General features: G+C 36.7%; 1 protein-coding gene across 2 annotated transcripts; it reads left to right on the top strand.

Moving 5' to 3' along the window:
* The first annotated feature begins 1,268 nt into the window (after positions 1–1,268).
* pvalb9 (parvalbumin 9) lies at positions 1,269–21,204 on the top strand. 2 transcript variants are annotated; one of them, XM_038299684.1, is made up of 5 exons: positions 1,269–1,403; positions 2,402–2,469; positions 16,242–16,374; positions 18,190–18,296; positions 20,943–21,204. In XM_038299684.1, exons 2-5 carry the CDS (start codon positions 2,409–2,411, stop codon positions 20,966–20,968), a joined length of 327 nt encoding a protein of 108 aa, XP_038155612.1. In that variant the 5' UTR covers positions 1,269–1,403; positions 2,402–2,408; the 3' UTR covers positions 20,969–21,204. The 2 variants fall into 2 exon arrangements, with proteins under 2 accessions (XP_038155612.1, XP_038155611.1); XM_038299683.1 differs by lacking the exons at positions 1,269–1,403; positions 2,402–2,469 and adding exons at positions 14,722–14,875; positions 15,750–15,817.
* The last annotated feature ends 3,451 nt before the right edge of the window (positions 21,205–24,655 follow it).

The raw sequence follows: 24,655 nt of genomic DNA, 5'->3' as shown, positions 1-24,655 counted from the left end.
GATTAGGCTTCATACTCACTTTTTCCCCACTAAATCAGAAAACAGTTCAAATTCTTAGTATGAATTTAGAATAATTGAACTTTATTGTCTCATTGTAGAAATTTAACCCCTCCCCTTGGGCTGCCAGTATGAGATTAAGGGTCTTGCTCAGAGACCCAGAGTGGCAGTCTGTGGCAGTGGGGTTCGAACTCAGAACCTCAGGATTCCAAGCTCTATGCTCTTACTACTAGGGCGCCACTTTTTTATTTATTTATTTTTTTATGATTTGAATGCATAAGATTTATATTTCGTATGTTGTTTTATCTGAAGTTTAGAGAAATTTAAATGGCCTTACACAAAGAAGCTCAATAAAAACCCACTAAGATTTCATTTAAAACTGGTCAAACTATAAAGTAGAGATAGGGTAGCACTTAGAGGCTAATTGGGTAATTGGGTTCCAGGGTCTTAAAAACCTTTAATAGAGAGAGCTTTAAATGGTTAAACATAACTGTTATCATCTGACATGACACCATAGATAATGTCTTAGTTATCCTCAGGGTAAAGCAGATATGTTACCTGGTAACCCAGGATGTAGAGGTAGAGGCACCCTAATCTGCTGGTCAGGAGAGATGAGGAAAAGCAAAGGTTAGAGTGTCTGTAGACCTCAGCCTGGTTTGGATGTGCAAAGTATTCATAAATAAAACGCTTCAGTCTGAGTGAGATGATTAATTTGTCACTCATATGGATAAAGGGATCTTTTGACTTTCCTCTTATTACAACCTTATCACAGGTTTTCTATGGGATTTAGTTCTGGGGATTTGATCATGAAAGAAAGTTTATATTTTTTTCTGAACCATTTCTGTCTGACTTTACCCACAACCCAATAAAAACAAATTTGTATTTAGACGTTTAATAGTTTTTTCAAGAATAGTTGAAATCCCTACAATTTTAAATCAATGTTGTAATTCTCTAAAGAGTAAAAACAAGTCACATCTGTCACAGTTGCAACTAAATAAACAAATATTTAACAGATAATATTATTTAATTCAGTTTTATTCTTACTTAAAAAACATCAATATAACCCAACAAGTAAGATTAACACAGGTAGTTTTAAACCTTTACAATATATTAGCCTCAATTCTTTAGGAAATAATCTGGGGTTTTCAGATTGAGCTGCAGAGATGGAGGCTGGATAGGCAGAAAGGGAGGAGAAATAAGCAAAGCACAAAAAAAGTTGATTGGATAAAACCTATCCAGTAGAATTTAAGGAGTGGAAGGGTCGAGGCAGGGCTGCTTAGTGTATATAAACAGGAAAGGTTAATAAGACAGGTGAGACAACGGGGAATACGAGAAGCAGTCTGTTGTGCTTGCAGGAGAATTTGATCTACAGACGCATCAGAAACTCAGGCATCCATCTGAACATTGTGAGTAGAATATATGAGAAACCTGTCAGCAGCTATCAGACTTTTAATGCTGCTGTTGCTGCTGTGTTGGAGCTGGACTTAAAAGAGCTGCCAGTGGGGAGTCCCACAGCTGCAAACCTCGGTACAGGAAACCGGTTAGGTGCAAAAATGCTTCAGATATTATGAACTTTAGCTGAACTTCAGCGCATGTTAAAACTTTATTTAAATTTATCTTTCATTCTACAGAGAAATACACAAAAACTTATTAACTATAACAAAGGAGAGACAAGAAAAGTTAGGTGATTATGACTACATAAACAATGTTAGAACTGTAATGATGCTTCATAGTCTGTTTTTTTTTTTTGTCATTAAGCTGCTGATTCAGTGTAGGGCACTCTGAAAATGACATTTATTTTTGCAGCTTTAAAATATTAGGAAAACTCTGTATCCTCATTGAACATTTATTACAATATATCGTCTTTATAAGCAGGATGGATTCAGGAAATCTTAGGAAATTCATTGCAGGGTTAGAACTCAGAGAAATCAGTTTCATCATTTTAAGGTGCATCGCTGACTGACACAGTTTTTTGTTGGGTTTATTTTTGCGTGTAACTTATTTGCACCATCAAAACCAGGAACATCCTGTACAGACATTACACCTTTGAATAAGCTGCTGCAGAGAATCTGTTTCAAAAACACAAAAGTTACCATGAAATCAAACAGAGTTAAAGCAGATTAACTATGAATATAAAATATCTGCTATTTCTATTTAAAATACATATATTTGTATTTATGTTCATTTTTTAAACAGACGTCACAAGAATTTTTATGGGATCATGATATTAACCTAGAAACAACTGAGAGGTTAATCCATTGTGACACCAAAATGGATCTAAAGGAAACACCTAAAGCACGAGTTAGAAAAAAAATTATAATAATGATGATATTCCTGTGTCTTTCAGAGCCAGAGATTGTGTTGTCCTGTTCATAAAGTACAATCTGTCTGTTTTACATTACAGGATCATCATGTCACTCACCAAGATTCTTAAACCTGAGGACATTAAGAAGGCAGTCGACACCTTTGAAGGTATCTTACTCTAGAAAAACAACCATTTGTTGAATTTAGACTTAAATGCTGATCAATAAGTTACTAATTCAAAAAAGTTTCTACTACTAGATCAGATTTATTCTGTAATCTATCCTCCCAGCTAAAAGCTGCTCTTGGCTTAATTTTAGAATCTAAAAAGCTTTAGTTTGCTTGTTTTGCACAGTGCATGTGGCGGTCAGCTATTAAATTAAAAGAAAAACAGCCACGCTGGTATAATCTCACCAACAGCCCCCAACTAGGTGACTCTCAGGGTCATTGTCCTGTCTCTACCTTGCTTTATGTGTGTGTTAAAATGTGTATTTGTATGTGTGTGTCTGTTTGGGAAGCTGTAGACTCGTTCAAGCATAAGGAGTTCTTCAAGATATGTGGCTTGTCCACAATGCCTCCAGAGAAGGTGCGAGAGGTGTTCAAGATCCTTGACAAAGATGGAAGTGGCGCCCTCGAAAAATCTGAGCTCAAGTACGTAAAAAATATATCTCAGCTCCTCAAAATGCCACTCAACCAAGATGCTTAACATTTACGATTCTCAAGTTGCAGTATAATTTAAAGCTCCAGTGTGTAAGAATTTCAGTGATTTTCTGATGCAAATGTAAAATATGATATATTAGTATGTCACTTATTATCATCTTCGAATTGAACTTCTCAATCTTTATGCCTGCGTTGCCTTAGAAATAGTTTTTTATAATTACAAAGGATCTCAAAAGCATGGAGGCAGACATCTTTGCACTACAGCAGCACAGAGCTGAAAGACTAGTGACTGTAGAGATTGCCTTTACACTTGAATGTGACTTCGGCAAGTATGGATTAACAACAGTAGCTTGTTCAGTCCAGCTGTATTTATTTTTCCTGTGTATTTTCCCCCATAAGCAGTGTTAGTTGCAGCAGAAAACTATTATCTGTGTCACATTTTCTGGGCTGTAAAGGACCTCTCCTCCAGACCATCCAGACATAATGGTTTTGTGCCATAAGCAATGATAAGCTGGATGTATAATCCTGCAGCTCCAGGTGGCATTGCTGCAAATATTATATGTCTCTACAATTGCTATTTCTGAGAGTCCATAAATGTTTAAATAAGCACTGACCTCTCTGCTTTGTTTGTCATTGTCGCAATGCCTCATTCCTCTTAAAATAAGCTCTGACAAATTTACAGACATATGCACCTGATTTTTTAAATTTCTAAATATAGACCCTAAAATGCATGAATGATCTGTTTCAGGGTGAGATAAGCAGTTACTTTTGCATGTCCTCCTCCCAGTATTCTGCACTTTCTGATGATTTGCCTTTGTTCTAAATATCCATTAAGGCAAAAATACTCAATAGAGAGACCTTCTATTTTGTCTATGTCACTGATGAAGTAAGCTCGCAAGCCTGACATTGAGAATTTGGTAATGCAGTAAAAAGTACGGTGGCTGACAGGTGCTAACGCACTGTAAACAATGAAACCAACTGCAAAAATATTTTGTGATGGAAACTCCAAAATAATAGCAAAAAAATGCAAAAGAAAAATTCTGCAAACTGAAAAAAAAAACGAGTCGCTAACAGGTGAAAACATAAGGGCAAACTCGCAAACAGAAAAAACCTACATGCAACAGAAAAATGCTGCAAACAAAAAATACTGCAATCACAAAAAAAAAAATAGCAGCAAAAATCAACAGCCATAAAAGCAAATGTAAACAAAAAGTGCAGCAGCCACAAACAAAATGCGCAAGTCACACAGAGTAAATGATGCAAATAGCCAAAACACAGGAGCAAACTACTACAATACTTTTTAACAACATAATTTTGTGTGGCAGCTTTTACTAAACTGTATTATTTTTAACAGTAATCTTGCTAAAAGACTGAAAAAAAAAAGATTTGACAGTCACCTACAGTATATAATTAGGCTCCACTGTATCCTAATCAATTATAGATAAAGAGCTTTGATTATATTTTTTTAATGACATTTATCTGATGTGTTGAAGGCTTAGCTATGGCCCACACGGTGTGTTTTACAGATTATTGAGTCATTGTTTTTTTTTTAAGTGGTGTGTGTTTGCAGGAACTTCTTAAAATGGTTCAACCCTAAAGCGCGGGCTCTAACTGAAGCAGAAATCGAGAGATTTTTCTCAGGTGATGAAAACGGCGATGGCGAAATTGACAACGCTGGTCAGTATCAGTTTTCCTATTATGTTAGGAGTTGGCTTAGTTGGAGAAATTCTTCCACAGTGGACCTTGAAAAAACTAATATATGTATCTATATATGTTATCTAAATTTATGAATAGTGCCCATATGTGTATAATTTATTATCTGCTGTTTAGTGAAGCCATCAGAGTTATGTTAAAGAACAACAGTGATTAATTGTAAAGTGAAGACCTTGAAGCACAAAAGACATTTTAGAGATGATGTTTTGATGTGGTTGGGTTCTACACACTTTTCCAGGCTTAAGTCCAACACAAGTGAAAAATGTTGACATGTAGAAGAGATTTTAGGGTACAAGTATTGATTCCCTAGTTCACTTCTAATAATTTATCTGCTACCGGAGGGTTCCACAAGGATGGGTGTTTTTTATTGTCATTACACTGTCACAAGTACAAAGCAACAAATTAACTCTTATTTTAACCCATCTCCTTTGGGGAGCAGTGGGCTGCCATTGTGCGGTGCTCAGTGAGCAGTGTGGAGTTAAGGGTGTTGCTCAGGGAGTCAGAGTGGCAGTCCGTGGGAGTGGATCTTGAACTCAGACCCTCTGGATTCCAAGCGCAATGCCCTAACCACTAGGCTGCCACTCCCCCTTGCAGATGATATTCAACTTTATAAATCTTTAATGCCTTATTAGCTGGATAAGCTGTCTATAATATTTTATTTTGTTTACTTAAGATTTCTGTTTAGCTTTCCAGCAATAATGTGTTTAAACACCAGTAAGAGTGGCACTTTAACCCTAGATCTTATAACATACATACAAAAATAAAACATGCTCTTAGTTATTTCTTTGTCCAACTCAAAAACATTCGCTATAAAAACTTTGGTGTAATATTCAATGTTCAGGCCTTTGACTGACATGTAAGCTCTCTGTTCCTAATTATCTCTTTCATTTCTATTGTGCAACAAATATTCTCTTTAGTTAAACTGGAAAAAAATTATGCATCATATGTTAGTTTCATTTTGTCAAATTATTGGAATCATCCCTTTAAAACCTCCAAACCAAACAAATGCTGTGAACAGTCTTCTAGTTACTGTCATGATGGGTTTTCTCTGAGTGAAGCCCAAGATGCAGAACACACACGGATAGACAGGTAAAAGTCCAAAGAGTTTATTAAAGGAGCACAAGGACATGAATATGAAACCGGGACCGTTCAGGCAGGAGGTTGGTTCACTGGGGTCTGTGCAGGGAACGGGGGATGGCTGGATTACTGAGATAATGAGGTGCTTAGCCTCTAGCTGTAAGCTAGCTAGGACGGCTTGGATCTGAGCTTCCAGCTCAACGCAGAGAACAACAGGGGATAATCCACAAGGTAACCTCTGGGGAACTCGTCAAAGAAGTCCTCAGGTTTCTTCCACGTAGGGATCTGCGGGTTGGCTCACCAGGGCAGCTTGCAGGTTGGACTTTCCAAGAGCTTCTGGCTTGAGACTGGTTTCCTATGACGCAGCTCTCCCAGACCAGAGACAGGGTTCCAATGAGGGAGCTTCACAAGGAGACAGGAGGTTAAGCTCATCCAGAGCTTTCACAAGGGACAGGATTCCTGTGAGGCAGAGATAAGGAAGATATTAGAATCTGGTCCCGACCTAGGAACAACCAAGACTCTAGAGCAGAAGGTTCAGGAAGCTAACCAACTAAGATCAACACTGCGGCGTGGGATCAAGGTCTGAAGTCAGCTTATATACTGTGGTCCTCCTGATTAGTAGATCAGCCACAGGTGTGTGAGAGGCTCAGCTTCAGGAGGACCCACGGCGCACTCTGCTGGAGGCAGAGGGTAATCTCCAGAACCTTGACAGTGACTCCAGCCCTAAGGGAAAGAACAAAGAGAGCAGAAGAGGATCCTCGGCGCCCTCTGATGGGCAAGCCTGAGGATCCCAACAGTTACACATTTAACCAAGCAAATTCACATGACCTCACATGCAGGGGTGGGTAGTAACTAGTTACATGTACGCAGTTACAATTACTTGAGTAACTTTGAGAAAAAAGTACCCTAAGGAGTAGTTTTATGCATCATACTTTAAACTTTTACTAATAAAGTAAAAATATGATTAGGTATCACTACTCTTACTTGAGTAAAATATCTGGCTGCCATCATGAGTAACTTTACTCAATAAAGAACAGGCCAGTTTAAAAGAAAAACGTAATATTTAAGCGAGACTGTTTTGTTCTCCAGCTTCTTTGCTTTAATGTATTTCTTATTTAATGATGCTGCCATATAATTTGAAGGTCCAAAGAAAATACAGAAAACAGTTTACTGAATCATGTTACAGAAAGTAACTTGCCATACTCTAATTTACATACATAACATACCATCAATGATGACATCAGAGATTTTATAGCAAAATATCTCGTGTTTCCTCCACTTAATATTATTGTTTAACTACTGAAAATTATTTATTTTAGCTTTGCAGATTTCTACATGTTTTGCAGATAACTACATGTTTTGCAGATAACTACATGTTTTGTAAATTTACATCAATTTTAAAATATTTAATCAGATGACCTTAGGATCAGTTAATCAGTATTTCAGTGGCCTTTTTCCCAATTATGGTTTTACTCTTACTGGAGTAATTTGTTGGCTAGTTTTTTCATCCACGTGACTAAAAATATGATGCGGTGCTGCTATTCTTTCTTAAGTACAGTTTTTTCGAAACTCTATCCACCTTTGGTTACATGACCCCTTTTTAAGATTTAAGGAATTGTTTTAATACTAGCATGAAAACAAAGAGTCCAGAACAGCCAGAAGCCAAATAATTCACCTACTTCTTTTACTAATATATCCTTTAGAAAGCAATTCAAACTTTCTTATTTAAACATGCTTTTAACTTATGTTTTTTATGTTTTTTTGCTATTGATATTTGCTTTTGGATTTTTGTGCAGAACTATAATAACTTTAATGGTTGTGTCTAAAAGTTGTTTTACAAATAAACAGTAGCTGTTTATTATGGGGTATGAATACATACTAGACCAAACATTTTCTTTTTTTTTATTCTTGAAAATATTGTTAAATCTATTAACTATTCTTTACAAACCCTTTAAGCTTTGCTGTTTAAGTTTCATTGAAATTTACATACAAATTCTCATAACTACGTATCTACATGTGAAGAAAGTGTTTCAAACTAAATGTCTGCTATTGCAAAATTAAGGTATCAGGTGTGTAAGACAAGTTTAGACATAATTAGTTAAATTTTGACAGTTTATTGTTTTATGTCACTGACCTGGATTAGGTTAATAGCTGTTAGAGAAATTATAATTTAATTCAAGATGATTCTTTATAGATGTGTTTCAGCAAATATGGTAACTAGATTTCAAAGAAAACAAATATGACCTGGTGTCACATGTAATGCAAAATTAGAAGGTAAATTTTTATTTGTTAATTTAATTTTTTCATTTTTTCTAGAATTTCTGAAAATGGTCAAGTCCTAAATCTTACCAACAACAGAAGCCATCTGGAAATTTCCCAACCTTTGGATTTTCTGATAGCAGCTTCTATTCTGAGGAATTTTTGATGCTTTCCATTCATCTAAATTTTAACTGATTTTTCTTAAACTCCACCTTTCAAAGTGTCTTTTCTTCTGGTGCATGGTTTCTTGGCTTTAGAGATCCCCCCTGTCTGTGATAAAGAATGATATAAATAAAGATCAAGCAACATATCTACATATATGAGCAGAGTTTTTATTCATTTATTTATTCATTGGTTTATTTTCCACACAAGCTTACAGTGTCTTAGCCAGTCTGATGGGGCTGCAGCCTAAGCCAGAGAAAACAGGTAAATTCTAGTCTAGATCAACATTAAGAGACACAGTAGCAGCACTGATAACCTTACAGATTTTCCAACAGACCATTAGACAGAGGCGTTTCAAACATCATATAAAAATATTCTATTCTTTCTTAGACCTTTATATACTTTTAAGCTTTTTTTATTGGAAGTGATAATATATTTCTCATAGATTATAAATGATTTTATTTAAAACTGATTATTTTACTAATTATAAAATGGTTTATCTTTATATGTGAGAAGGAGGATTTTAAATTCTATTCTGGATTTAACAGGAAGCCAATGAAGAGAAGCCAGGATAGGAGAGATATGATCTCTCTTTTTGCATTTAAAGTAAACTTTTATTTGAAGAGATCCAGCTTAATTTAAATCTGGAGTGGATGGAGAAGCTGAATAAAACTGCAATGATGGGTGCAGGAGCCATTTGTCCTTTCCTGTGTTTATCACCACGGGGGCGTATTTCATTTTGCTCATTCAACCATGATCCTATTCAGGTGTTGTTAATGGAAGGAGGCAGCAGTTTTCTATTTTGTTTTATTTTGATGATTACTACTGCTTGAAAATGATACTTCATAATTTTCTGTGCTAATTACGTCCAAAAGTACAGCGATATTATCGCTATAGAGATGCGATTTCCCATTACATGATGCACTTTAATCAGAATACATTTTCTTCTGCAGTCACTTGAGGTGAAAATTGTCATTATTAGAACAATACAACACATTTAAAAAAAAAAAAAGTTTAATAAAAAACATTGCCATTTTCTCATCAACCTTTTTTTATGTGCTTTACTGTTGCCAAATTAATGAACTGCTCTCACTTCCATACTTACTGTATATGTACACATGTAACCCCAAACTTCCCACCCGCCTCGCGTCCCCTTCCATTAAATGGATTCTCATCAGCATTTATGTATCTCTTCTCAACAAGAATAGCTTATTAGCTAAATACATTTTTTCAGCCTATATTCTGTTCATTCTAATCATTTTCAGTTTACAGCTGATAAGAACAAAGATTCAAGCTTAGAATGTTACTTCAGACCAATAGGAAAAAATAATGCTTATGTTTTTATGCCTACTTTAGTGTTATTATAAAAAGGTACTTTCATCTGTCAATTGAGCCTCAATGAAATGCATATTATGATTAATGTAAAATGAATATAAAATCCTGTTGAATAGTGATTTAAACTAATTATGCTTATACAGTGGGTACGGAAAGTATTCAGACCCCTTTAAATTCTTCAGTCTTTGTTTCATTGCAGCCATTTGCTAAAATCAATAAAGTTCATTTTATTTCTCATTAATGCACAACAAAAATTTTGAAATTTTAGCAAATTTATAAAAAAAGAACTAAAATACCACATTTTCAAATTATCCAGACCCTTTGCTCAGTATTGAGTAGAAGATCCCTTTTTGAGCTAGTGTAACCATGAGTTTTCCTGGGAATAATGCAAAAAGTTTTTCACATCTGGATTTGGGGATCCTCTGCCATTCTTCCTTGCAGATCCTCTCCATTTCTGTCAGGTTGGATGGTCAGCACTGGAGGACGGCCATTTTTAGGTCTCTCCAGAGAAGCTAAACTGGGTTTAGATCAGGGCTCTGGCTGGGCCAGTTCAGAATGGTCACAGAGTTGTTCCCAAGCCACTCCTTTATTATTTTAGTTGTGTGTTTAGGGTCATTGTCTTATTGGACGGTGAACCTTCAGCCCCTTCAGCAGCTGAAAAACACCCCCATAGCATGATGCTGCCAACACCATGTTTCACTGTTGGGGTTTTATTGGGCAGGTGATTAGCAGTGCCTGGTTTTCTCCACACATACGGCTTAGAATTAACGCCAAAAAGTTTAATCTTGGTCTCATCAGACCAGAGAATCTTCTCATAGTCTGGGGGTCCTTCATGTGTCTTTTGGCAAACTCTATGCAGGTTTTTCATATGTCTTGCACTGAGGAGAGGCTTCCGTCGGGCCGCTCTCTGCCATAAAGCCCCGACTGGTGAATGGCTACAGGCATAGTTGACTTTGTGAAACTTTCTCCTATTTCCCTACTGCGTCTCTTGAGCTCAGTCACAGTGATCTTTGTGTTCTTCTTTACCTCTCTCACTAAAACTCATCTCCTACGATTGCTCAGTTTGGCTGGACAGCCAGGTCTAGGAAGACTTCTGGTCGTCCCAAACTTCTGACATTTAAGGATTATGGAGGCCACTGTGCTCTGAGGAACATTGAATGCTGCAGAAATTATTTTGTAACCATGGCCAGATCTGTGCCTCACCACAGTTTTTCTTTTTAATAAATTTGCAAAAAAAATTTATGTTTTGTGTTTTCCTCTATCAATATGGGGTGCTGAGTGTACATTAATGAGAAATAAAATCAACTTTGTTGATCTTAGCAAATTGATGCAATGAAACAACGAGTGAAAATTTTACAGAGGTCTGAATACTTTTCTGTATGTTTTGCATAAAATATAATTTAAAATATTCTTATTATGATACATTTTACTGCGGTTATTTTAAACATTACTATTGCATATTAGTATTTATTGTAAGATTGTTTAATATAAATAACTCTCCCTCTTTAGAGACTTATAGATATACATATAGATATACACTCACCGGCCACTTTATTAGGTACACCAGTCAAACTGCTCGTTAACACTTATTTTCTAAGCAGCCAATCACATGGCGGCAACTCAGTGCATTTAGGCATGTAGACATGGTCAAGACAATCTCCTGCAGTTCAAACCGAGCATCAGTATGGGGAAGAAAGGTGATTTGAGTGACTTTGAACGTGGCATGATTGTTGGTGCCAGAAGGGCTGGTCTGAGTATTTCAGAAACTGCTGATCTACTGGGATTTTCACGCACAACCATCTCTAGGGTTTACAGAGAATGGTCCGAAAAAGAAAAAACATCCAGTGAGCGGCAGTTCTGTGGGTGGAAATGCCTTGTTGATGCCAGAGGTCAGAGGAGAATGGCCAGACTGGTTGGAGCTGATAGAAGGGCAACAGTGACTCAAATAACCACCCGTTACAACCAAGGTGGGCAGAAGAGCATCTCTGAACGCACAGTACGTGGAACTTTGAGGCAGATGGGCTACAGCAGCAGAAGACCACACCGGGTGCCACTCCTTTCAGCTAAGAACAGGAAACTGAGGCTACAATTTGCACAAGCTCATCGAAATTGGACAATAGAAGATTGGAAAAACGTTGCCTGGTCTGATGAGTCTCGATTTCTGCTGCGACATTCGGATGGTAGGGTCAGAATTTGGCGTCTACAACATGAAAGCATGGATCCATCCTGCCTTGTATCAACGGTTCAGGCTGGTGGTGGTGGTGTCATGGTGTGGGGAATATTTTCTTGGCACTCTTTGGGCCCCTTGGTACCAATTGAGCTTCGTTGCAACGCCACAGCCTACCTGAGTATTGTTGCTGACCATGTCCATCCCTTTATGACCACAATGTACCCAACTTCTGATGGCTACTTTCAGCAGGATAATGCGCCATGTCATAAACCTGGAATCATCTCAGACTGGTTTCTTGAACATGACAATGAGTTCACTGTACTCAAATGGCCTCCACAGTCACCAGATCTCAATCCAATAGAGCATCTTTGGGATGTGGTGGAACGGGAGATTCGCATCATGGATGTGCAGCCGACAAATCTGCGGCAACTGTGCGATGCCATCATGTCAATATGGACCAAACTCCCTGAGGAATGCTTCCAGCACCTTGTTGAATCTATGCCACCAAGAATTGAGGCTGTTCTGAAGGCAAAAGGGGGTCCAACCCGTTACTAGCATGGGGTACCTGGCCGGTGAGTGTAGATATACTCTCTCTGTTGGAGAGTGAATGAATTGTGAAGAAGTGTCCAGATTTGCAATAGATAAACTATCCAAATGCATTTCCCTTAGCACAGGTTGTTGGGATTATCCTTAATGATGATGTGTGAGTCTGTTAAACCCTTATAATACGTGCCAGTTGTTTGTGAGAACTAATGTTTTACCAAGTAGTTTATTTAATTAGGACAGTTCCTCTATTCAACTATAGCTATCATCTTCATTACGTGGCAAAGATTTGGGAATGCAATGAGAGCAGTGTCCTTCATCTAATAACATAGTGTAATATTTGATATAGCTGGAGCCATGGATGTTTTCCCACTCCAAACGTGTATGATGTAATGATGTGATGATGCAGCAGACTGGAAATTTATAAAATGCTTATTTAACTGTGAATCGGGGCCACTTTAATGAGAGGTTAGCCCTGTTGGTAAGCAGCTTCTCTGATCTGAGTAAGATTGCAATTTCTATCAAAATCTGTTGTCATGTCTCATGGTTATTTAATATATATAGGTTATGAAGTTTTATTTAAAGAGGTTGTCCCGAATGATCTCTTTTCCAAAACAAGGGAATGAACTGTCATCACATAACCTACTTTCTAACTAACTCTACATCAGGAAAAGGCTAAAACAGTGAAAAGAAACAACCACAGGGTGGCGCTAGTAAACCATTTGTAAATGTGTTCTTTATCATGTATATGAAGAGACACAAAATATTTTAGATTTAGTTGTTTATTGATTGTCAAATAAGATGAAGTATTATCCGTGAGATGTATGAAGATATTTAAAAATATTTAAAGCTTAACAACAAATAAATGTTGGAGAAAAGGAAGGATTTATTCCCCTGGCTCTAATTAAAAAAGCAGTTTCCTTCCTCCCCTGCTGCGACCATTATTGCTGACTGTCGTCACCAGAGACAGTGGAGTGTCAGTGACAAGGTTTCCCTGGCAGGCAACAAAATCATCAGTATGAAAAGAAGGAAACCTCTTATGTTCAAAACATCTTAGGCCCTGCCCTAGCTGACCTTAAACAAGCAACTGCATAAACTACAACAACAAGTTTTAAAATCCCTCTTATATTAAGCAAGTGAATGAGAGAATTTAAGAATGGAAATAGTATTTTTCCCGTAAAAAATAGATAATAAGTTATTAGATTGTTTGCCATACAAATGCTGGTGGGTTGTGTCTTTTTTCTTTTTTTGTCAACATAAATAATTTTATTCCAATTGCAAATTTTCTTACCTCCTTAAATCCAAGGAAAATACACATAATTAAATATTTGCAGTGAGATTATTTACTTTCCCCCACTAAATAAAAAAGTAAGTTGACATTCTTAATATGAATTTAGCTTTTAAATTGAGAATGCATAAGATGTTTATTTCAAATGTTGCTCTATCTGAAGTGGCTCTGAGTCTATTTCATGTTTTCTGGAAACAAAAACTTGGCTAATTGGGTAATTGGGTTCCAGGGTCTTAAAAACCTTTAATAGAGAGACCTTTAAATGGTTAAACATAACTGTTATCATCTTGCATGAGACCATAGATAATGTCTTAGTTATCCTCAGGGTAAAGCAGATATGTTACCTGTGAACCCAGGATGTAGAGGTAGAGGCAGCCTAATCTGCTGGCCAGGAGAGATGTGGAAAAGCAAAGGTTAGAGTGTCTGTAGACCTCAGCCTGGGTTGGATGTGCAAAGTAATAATAAATAAAACCCTTCAGTCTGAGTGAGATGATCAATTCGTCACCCTTACTGGCAAGACTTTGTAAACTTTTCCCTCTGCTGGTGGGACAGCTGGTCGCATGGTAAAAGGGATCTTTTGTCTTTCCTCTCTACATTGTCCAGAGTCCTGAATCATTTCCCATAAGAAGCTTATTACAGGTTTTCTATGGGATTTAGTTCTCGGGATTTGATCATGAAAGAAAGTTTACATTTTTTTCTGAACCATTTCTGACTTTACCCACAACCCAATAAAAACACATTTCATATTTCTCCATAGATTTCCACTTTTTAAACAGCCTGTGATAACTTCAACTATCACTATGGGTGAGCTGGGAGAAAAAGCTGAATTTGAAGGCATTTGTATTTAGACGTTTAATAGTCTTTCAAGAATAGTTGAAATTCCTACAATTCTAAATTAATGTTGTAATTCTCTAAAGAGTAAAAACAAGTCACATCTGTCACAGTGGCAACTAAATAAACAAATATTTAACAGATAATATTATTTAATTCAGTTTTAGTTTATTCATAAAACATCAATGTAACCCAACAAGTAAGATTAACACAGGTAGTTTTAAACCTTTACAATATATTGGCTTCAATTCTCCACCTTTAGAAGATAATCTGGGGTTTTCAGATTGAGCTGCAGAGATGGAGGCTGGATAGGCAGAAAGGGAGGAGAAATAAGCAAAGCACAAAAAAGTTGATTGGATAAAACCTATCCAGTAGAATTTAAGGAGTGGAAGGGTAGAGGCAGGGCTGCTTAGTGTATATAAACAGGAAAGGTTAATAAGACAGGTGAGACAACGGGGAATACGAGAAGCAGTCTGTTGTGCTTGCAGGAGAATTTGATCTACAGACGCATCAGAAACTCAGGCATCCATCTGAACATTGTGAGTAGAATATATGAGAAACCTGTCAGCAGCTATCAGACTTTTAATGCTGCTGTTGCTGCTGTGTTGGAGCTGGACTTAAAAGAGCTGCCAGTGGGGAGTCCCACAGCTTCACAGAGCTTTAGCTGAGGCATATTAAACCTCAGCGCATGTTAAAAATGCATGTAATTTATGTCCGTTCTTGAGAATACACTAAAACTTTATGAAATTATAGTAAAGGACAGACCAGACCAGACCAGTCTTTTTTTTCTTTCAGTAAGCTGTTGATTAAGTGCATGCCACTCTAAAGATGACGGTCATTCTTTACATTCAGGAACACTAGGAACTTTATTGGGTTCTACTAGGTCTTTATTAGCAGGATGGATTCATTAAATCTTTTTAAGCACATTGCATGGTTAGAACTCAGAGAATTCAGCTTCCTCGTTTAATTTTTCTGTTGGGCTTTTTTGCATGCTTGTAATTTATTTGCACAATTAAAACCAGGAATATTCTGTACAGACATTACATTTTTGAATAAGCTGCTGGAGAGAATGTAATCAAAAAAACATAAAGTTATGATGAATTCAAACAGAATTATTGAAAAAAAAGAAGATTAGTTATGAATTTAAAATAACTGTTATTTCTATTTGAAATACATATTTCTACTTGTGTTCATTTTTTTAAACAGACACTAAAGGAATTGTTATGCGATCATGATATTAACCTAGATACAACTGAGAGGTTAATCCATTGTGACACCAAAATGGATCTAAAGGAAACACCTAAAGCACGAGTCAGAAAATAATAATAATAATGATGATATTCCTGTGTCTTTCAGAGCCAGAGATTGTGTTGTCCTGTTCATAAAGTACAATCTGTCTTTTTTACATTACAGGATCATCATGTCACTCACCAACATTCTTAAACCTGAGGACATTAAGAAGGCAGTTGACACCTTTGAAGGTAGAAAAACAACCGTCTGTTGAATTTAGACTTAAGTTAATATCAATATGTTACTAATTCAATGCAGTTTCCCCTACCAGATCAGATTTATGCTATAATATATTTAATATAGTGTTCAACAGATAATTTCCATCATACCAATGTATAACCCGGTTAACAGCAGCATTATTTTCCTCTATATCCTACCAGCTAAATCCTTTATGTCTGCTCCTGACTTAATTTTAGAATCTAAAAAGATTATTTTGTTTTGTTTTGCACAGTGCATGTGGCTGTAAGCTATAAAATAAAAAGAAGAACAGCCACATGCTGGTATAATCTCACCAACAGCCCCCAGCTAGGTGACTGTCAGGGTCATAGTCCTGTCTCTACCTTGCTTTGCGTGTGTTTATGATGTTTATATGTATCTGTGTGTCTGTTTGAGAAGCTGTAGGCTCCTTCAAGCATAAGGAGTTCTTCAAGATATGTGGCTTGTCCACAATGCCTCCAGAGAAGGTGCGAGAGGTGTTCAGGATCCTTGATGGTGACAATAGTGGCTACCTTGAAGAATCTGAGCTCAAGTACGTAAAAATATTTCTCAGCTCCTCAAAATGCCACTTAACCAAGATGCTTAACACTTATGATTCTCAAGTTGAGGTATTATTTAAAGCTGTGTAAGAATTTCTAGATTTACTGACAGAAATGTTACATATACATTAGTATGTTATTTAATATCATCTGAGAACAGAACTTCTCAATCTTTATGTCTGCTTTGCCTTAGAAATTGTTTTTTATAATTACAAAGGAGTGGGTCTCTGGAATGTATGGAGGCAGACATCTTTGCACTATGGCGGCACAGAGCTGACAGTCTGGAGACTGTACAGATTGCCTTTACACTCGAATGTGACCACGGAGTAACAACAACTGTAATTTTGCTACATGTGATGCGTAGAACTTGTTCAGTCCAGCTGTTTCTATTTGTCCTGCGTCCTTTCCGCCCATATGTGTGGGAGTCGCAGCAGAAATTATCTGTGTCACATTTTCTGGGCTGTAAAGGAGCTCTTCTCCAGACCATCCAGACATAATGGTTTTGTGCAATAAGATATGATGAGCTGGATTTATAATCCTGCAGCTCCAGATGGCATTTCTGGATAGATGGTATGTCTCTACTATTGCTATTTCTGAGAGTCCATATATGTTTAAGTAAGCACTGACCTCTCTGCATTGTTTGTCATTGTTGCAATGCCTCCTTCTCTGAGAAATTTACAAATATATGCAACTGATTTTTAAATGTCCTAAATATAGACCCTGAAAATGCATGAACAAATAGCATTACTTTTGCGTGTCCTCCTCCCAGTATTCTGCACTTTCTGGTGATTAGCATTTGTTCTGAATTTCCATTAAGGTAAATACACTCAATAGTGTGACCTTCTATTTTGTGTATGTCACTGATGAAATTTTAGCTGTGCCTGCATGGTAGTAAGCTGGCAAGCCTGTAATTGAGAATTTTGGAATGCACTGCAGTAAAAAGTATGGTGGCTGAAAGGTGCAAACGTGCTGTAAACGATGAAACCAGCTGCAAAAATCTATAGTTTGTGATGCTAACACCAAAACACTCAAGCACAAAAAACAAATGCAAAAGAAAAACGTTGCAAAATACAAAGAAACAAGTTATAAACAGGCAAAAACATGCAGCAAATGGTGAAATATGCTGCAAACATTGGTAATATGATCAGGGAGATACACAGCTTAGGAGTTAAGCATCGAAGCATCGAAGCAACAAAGCAACACGAAACCAGCAATGGGGAACTGCAGAGGAGGCGTATATATGGGGAACAGAACAAAGAATGAGCTAATGAGCTGATATGGAGCAGGTGTGGATAGAAGTAACTAGAAGGGAGCCAGGGGGAAAGGAAACGGGCATAAGGGGAAGGCAGAGAGTTAGATAAAAACACAACACTGCCAGAAAATAACTTCAAAGACACAAAATTACAAAGAAACTAAAAATAAACCTAAACAAAGAACTCAGAGTCCAAAGGCAGAACCTGAAGTCCAAAAAACACCAAACAACCCAACCAGGGTGAGCAGACAGGGCCCTAGATGGAGCGCCAGAAAAAAAAAAAAAAAATCAGAGTCCAATAAACTAAAACAATCCAAAAACAAAACCACCACCAAAAGTGGGGAACGGTGAGGCAGAGTATCTGGAGGCCGGCTTTAAAGCTGGAGATCAGGCAGAGTCTCTTCTATAATGACAGTTCTCAATTATAGATTAAGAGCTCTGATTATATTTTTGTTATGACATTTATCTGATGTGTTGAAAGCTAGAGATGGTCCAAACTGTGGTTTAACCAATGGTTGTGTCAGTCTCTTTTTTTTATATTTGTGTTTGTTTGCAGGGACTTCTTAAAATGGTTCAACCCTGAAGCACGGACTCTAACTGAAGAAGAAATAAGATTTGTTTTATCGGGTGATGAAAACGATGATGGCAAAATTGGAGAAGATGGTCAGTATCTAATTCTTCCCATTGGCCAAGTTTAAAACATTGTGTTAGGAGCTGAGTTAGTTGGAAAAAAACCCTCCACAGTGGAACTCGAAAAAAATACAAGTTAACAAGATTTAAGGGTTAATATATTTATATATGATATACAACATATATGTAGTCTTATAGTTTGTCTAAATTAAAAACTCAAAATTGTGAATAAGAAAAAATGATATATAGTTTTATAATATATTCAGAAAAATACTGCTAAGTGGAATTTATCTAAATTAATGAATAGCACCCATATGTGTATAATTTATTATCTGCTGTTTAGTGACGCCATCAGAGTTATGTTAAAGAACAACAGTGATTAATTGGAACGTGAAGACCTTGAAGCACAAAAGACATTTCAGAGATGATGTTTTGATGTGGTTGGGTTCTACACACTTTTCCAGGCTTAAGTCTAACACAAGTGAAAAATGTTGACATGTAGAAGAGATTTTCAGGAACAAATATTGATTCCTTAGTTCTCTTATAACACTGTATCTGTTACCTGTGGGTTCCACAGGGATGGGTTCTGAGACCATGTTGAATTGTTTTTAAACATCCCATTGAACTGTCATCATCTGAACTTTGAATGGGATTTGTTGTGACTTTTATGCAGATGATGTTCAACTGTATAAATATTTAAAGTCTCATTAGCTGGACAAACTGTCTACCATATTGTATTTGTTTACTTAAAATCAGTGTTTAGCTTTCCAGCAATAATGGGTTTTAAACACCAGTAAGAGTGGCGCCATAACCCTAAATCCTCCTAACGAGGAGGGGTTAGATTCTCTCCAGCAGCTCCAAAGACTAGCTACGAAAACGTGTAATATTCAATTTTCAGGCCTTTGACTCACATGTAAGATCTCTATCTGTTCCTAATTCTCTCTTTCATTTCTATTATGCAACCTGTATTCTCTTCAGTTAAACTGGAAAAATAAGATCAATCATACATTTGTGTCATTTTCTCTTTAAACCTTTAAAAGCCCGATCCAACATTAAAACAAAACAGAAAATTACTTTTTTTTTTTGTTTTAAAGTCCTTATTTGGCCTTTTAACAAAATATGTAAAAAGAAAAAACAAAAATAAATTTTTGATATTAATAATTTATTACTATGCGATAAGTCAAGATTATTTTTTGTGTAGTCTTCTACAGGTATATCTGATTGTGTACAATAGGATTTTGAGCAAAGTTTTTACCATTAAATTATGCAAAAGGTGTCAGACGCAAAACATTTCAGAAACCGTATGTATCAAATATGATACATTTGGCATTACAGGGTTAAAGCCTAAAACAGTCGTTCAGTTAAATGTTCTACCAAGCAAATTCACATGAGCTCACATGCAGAGGTGAGTAGTAACTAGTTACACTTACTCAGTTACATTTATTTGAGTAACTTTGAGAAAAACATACCTTAAGGAGTAGTTTTTCTTCATCATGCTTTGTACTTTTACTGGAGGAAAATATGATGAGGTATCTCTAATCTTACTTGAGTAGAATATCTGGCTGCCATCTTGAGTAACTTCACTCGATGAAGAACAGGCTTGTTTAAAAAAAAATGCACTAAAGAGAAAAACAGCTACAGTTATAACAAGGCGAGACTCCAGCTTCTTTGTTTTAATGTATTTTTTTTTTACACATCCTGCCGTGTGAGTTTGAGGTCATGTTACAGGAAGTAACTTTCCATATTCTTACCCACATACATAACATACTATCAATAATGATATCAGAGATTTTATACCAAAATATCTTGTGCTTCCTCCACTTGATGTTATATTATTTTAGTAGCCTTTTTCTCAATTTGTTTTACTCTTGCTTTAGCGGCTAGTTTTTACTTCTGCGTGAGCAAAAATATAATGAAGCGGTGCTACTCTTACTTGAGTAAAATTTTTTGGCACTTTATCCACCTTTGATCAAATAACCCTTTATGAGATTTAATTATTTATTTTAATACTCGCACGCAAAAAAAACGTAAGCCCATAACAGTAAAAAGCCAAATAATTCACTAAAATTTTTTTTAAATATATATATAGATGTATATAAATATATATTTCTACTTTAGAAAGCAATTAAAACTTTCTTATTTAAACAAGCCTTTCATTTAAATGCTTTTTTTTTTATGGTGTGCTATTTTTTATAGTTTTATGTGATGTTTTGTCTAAAATTTGCTTCACAAAAAAAGTGTAACTGTTTATTATGGGGTATGAATACAAATTTAACCAACGCTTTTCAATTTTATTCTTAGAAATATTGTTAAACCTATGCAACTATTCTTTACCAACCCATTGACCTTTGCGGTTTAAATTTTACCAAAATTTAGATGCAAGTTGTCATAACCATGCTTCTAATTGTTAAGAAAGTGTTTAAAACAAAATGTCTGCTTTTGCAAAGTGAATTAAGGTATTAGGTTTACACATAATGTGGTAAATTTTGACAATAATTTATTTATTGTTCTAATGTCACGACCCTGAATTAAATATATTCAACATAATTCTCTATAGATGTAGGTTTCAGCAAATATGGTAACTAGATATGAAAGAATAAATGCAGCCTGGTGTCACATGTAATGCAAAATTTGACAGTACATTTTTATTTGTTAATTTTATGTTTCACTTTTCTCTAGAATTCCTAGAAATGGTCAAGTCCTGAGTATTACCAACAAAAGAAGCCATCTGGAATCTTATCAACCTTTGGAGTTTCTGATAGCAGCTTCTATTCCCAGGAATTTTTGATGATTTCTATTCATCTAAATTTTTAACTGGTATTTCTTAAACTCCACCTTTCAGTGTCTTTCCTTCTGGTGCATGGTTTCTTGGCTTTAGAGATTCCCCCTGTCTGTGATAAAGAATGATATAAATAAAGATCAAGAGACATATATCTACATATATGAGCAGCGTTTTTATTCATTTATGTTTTCATTGATTAATTTCCACACAAATGTTGTGCCATACGCCATGATCATGGATTTTGGACATTGGAGACCAGTGCCCATGTTCCATCTTGACATGATGACCAGAGAAGAAGCAGCAGCTTTGGTGAATAAACAGCTGAGGAATCCCCCCCCCCCTTACCTTTTTTCTGCCAAGGCCTCCACAGGCCAGTCACATGGTAAGCCATAGAGGTGTGACCAACCACCCCCCTCTGTGTGAGAACAGCCAAAACCACAGAGGACACAGAATCTCTTTCTCTTTGCCTCCTCTCCCTTGCCCGTGAAGCTGGGGTCCACTTCGACCCAGATCTTCACTGTGGTGGAGAACCAGGGCCCAGGGGGAACCAGATCTCCAGAACCATCAAGAATAGGTCAGAACCTTTCAGAACCAAGCTGCTGCAAAACAAACCTTTTGCAACACATTTCTCTTGAGTTTCAGAACTTATAGAGCCAGACTGTACGAGAAAACCTGCCTTGATGAGCTACTGAGACAAAGAGGACCTCTGCTGTGAGCCACTGAGACAGATAGAGACTGCCTTGCTGTGGCCTGCCTGCTAAGCTCCTGCTGGATGGAAACTTAACCTTCCATATGGACACGGACGAAAAATGTTTGCAGGTCTGGCATGGTTAGGGACAGAACAAACATGTCTTTTGATGATGAGTAGAGACAAGCTAACAGGATGGACTGCATGCTCTGCTATGCGACAATAATATGTTTTGAGCTGTTGTTGAAGCTTTGACAAGCTTTATTTCACTAAGGGTTTAAACACTGATATAACATTAGTGTTCATGTGTTCCTCAGATGCTCGTTACATTTCCATTACCAAGAGTCCAAGAGTCATTTAGTGGAATCCTGATGTCTATTCGCTGCTAGCTATTTCAAAGAGGGTAAAGAATCATTTAGCTAAAGGTTATTGATTTATTCTTGATTAAGCAAATCATTTAATAAAACATTATTTGGCCAAATAATGTTTTATTCACCTCATGGATTTGCATTGTGAATTGGTCTGAAAATATTCCAAATTTTCTAAATTAGTGAAAAAGTAATTTGATCATATCCCAAATTATTCCAGATAAACTTTGGTTTCAAACATAAAATCCATCTTAAACTCTAATGTGGTTTTCAACCATGTTTCCCCTTCATCTTTGTACATAGTAGTTAGTTTAGTTCAGTTTCACTAGTTTTAGTTAAGAGTATTGAACTGAAATATGTTTGACTTGGAGCTGAATGATTTTTGTTAATAAACTCTTATATTTTGAACAGAAGTTGTGGTGAATTTATTCCATGTTCCATCTGCACAGTACCTACAGTAGCAGGACTGATAACCTTGCAGATTGTCCAACAGACTATGAGACAGAGGCGGTTTCAAACATCATGTAAAAATATGCTATAGTTTCTTAGACCTTTATATACTTTTAAGCGTTTTTATTGGAAGTGATGTCATATTTCTCATAGATTATAAATGATTTTATTTAAAACTGAATATATTACTAATTATAAAATGGTTATCTTCATGTGAAGACAGGCCATTTTATATAATTCAGTTTATTTATATAGAGCCAATTCACAACACATTTCATCTAAAGGCACTTTACAGTTCACCAGATTATACAGTCAGATTGATTCAGTTTTCTATCTAAGGAAAACCAGTTGATTGCATCGACTCATTGACTCGAAGGCAATCCCTCACATCAAGGATGCTTGTAGCAACAGTAGAGAGGAAAAACTACATTTTAACAGGAAGAAACCTCCAGCAGAACCAGGCTCAGTGTGAGCGGCCATCTGCTGAGGCCGACTGGGGTTCAAGGAGACAGAAGCAGACATAGAAAAAGACTCAACCAGCTCCACAGGCGGCCCCATCCAGGAAACACACAGCCAGGCAGACGAGCTCCGAGCCAGCTCCCATGTCAATGGATGAAAGAGAACACATACAGTTAGTCACAGAAATAAAACTATACTGACGACAGGCCAAGCTCCAACATCTTCAAAAAACAAAAGGAAAAAGGTTGATGGCAGCAGTACAGCTGATATTTCTCTCCATGATGGAGTCACAGCCAAAAAGACCAGATGAAGCTACTAAGAGAAAAAGCAAAGAGAGCATAGCATCAGAGATTAAACTAACAAATTCTACAGAGTGGGAGAATCAAGCAGAATGATGAAAAAGGGTCCCTATGTCCTCCAGCAGTCTAAGCCTATAGCTGCAGAACTATAGATATAGCTCAGGATAACCTGAGCCACTCTAACTATAAGCTATATCAAAAAGGAAAGTTTTAAGCCTAGCCTTAAAAGTAGACAGGGTGTCTGCCTCAAGGACCCAAACTGGTAGTTGGTTCCACAGGAGAGGAGCCTGATAACTAAAAGATCTGCCTCCCATTCTACTTTTAGAAATTCTAGGAACCACTAGTAAACCTGCAGATTGAGAGCGAAGTGCTCTGTTAGGAACATAAGGAACAATCAGATCTCTGATATCAGATGGAGCTTGGCCATTTAAGGCTTTATATGTGAGAAGGAGGATTTTAAATTCTATTCTGGATTTAACAGGAAGCCAATGAAGAGAACCTAGGATGATCTCTCTTTTTCATTTCATCAGAACTCTGGCTGCAGCATTTGGATCAGCTGAAGGCTTTTAACTACAGTCTGTGGACTTCCTGATAGTAAAAAATTTAAATAGTCCAGCCTTGAATGGATGTTTTGCTCGTTAATTTTCCTTTTGGAACAGTGTAGACTGACCGTGAGGTTCTGATGCCTATCCGCTTTCGGCCCCCCCTCACTGTACATTGGTTATTGCCTGGCCACCCTTATAAACATGTTCTGGCTACGCCTCTGATGTTTAGTTGAAGAGATCCATCCAAGCTTATGCCTTCGAGACAGAGTTTGATTGCGATGACCCCTGAGTCCTGATTAAAGCTTCAGTGGATGGAGAAGCTGAATCAAACTGCAATGATGAGAATGATAAACAAAACTTGAACTGTTGCTAATTCTATAGGCCTACTGCTTGATAAACTTCTGTGCAGATTACGTCCAAAAGTATAGCCTATGTTATCACGATAGAGATGTGATTTCCCAGTGCTTCTTTAAACAGAATAATTTTTCTTGAACCAGACAACATGGTTTTTTAATAGTTTGATTTAAAACAGGGGGATTTTCTCATCAACCTTTTTCATGTGCTTTCCTGTTCCCAAATCCATGCACTGTTCTTAATCCATACTTGTATGTACACCTGTAACCCCATACTTCCCACCTGCCCCGCGTCCCCTTACAATTAAACATAAAAAATTAATAGGAAAGACAGCAAGAACACCATGAAAAAAGTCCTATCGGCTTCATTGTGCCTTTGGTAATGTCACCAGACCAACTTGTGTAACACACTGTGACTGCAGTCGGAACCTTAATTAGTGGGAAGTCC

This window comes from Cyprinodon tularosa, unplaced genomic scaffold (assembly GCF_016077235.1).
Source record: "Cyprinodon tularosa strain WSP-4 unplaced genomic scaffold, ASM1607723v1 ctg433, whole genome shotgun sequence".
Classification (NCBI taxonomy): domain Eukaryota; kingdom Metazoa; phylum Chordata; class Actinopteri; order Cyprinodontiformes; family Cyprinodontidae; genus Cyprinodon; species Cyprinodon tularosa.
This window is presented reverse-complemented; position numbering and strand designations above follow the sequence as displayed.

Bases quoted from the DNA above. Each gene is read 5' to 3' on its own strand.
- pvalb9 (XM_038299684.1), top strand. From the start codon at position 2,409: ATGTCACTCACCAAGATTCTTAAACCTGAGGACATTAAGAAGGCAGTC. The intron at 16,375-18,189 runs GTACGTAAAAAT...GTTTGTTTGCAG, and splicing joins CTTGAAGAATCTGAGCTCAA to GGACTTCTTAAAATGGTTCA. The intron at 18,297-20,942 runs GTCAGTATCTAA...ACTTTTCTCTAG, and splicing joins TGGCAAAATTGGAGAAGATG to AATTCCTAGAAATGGTCAAG.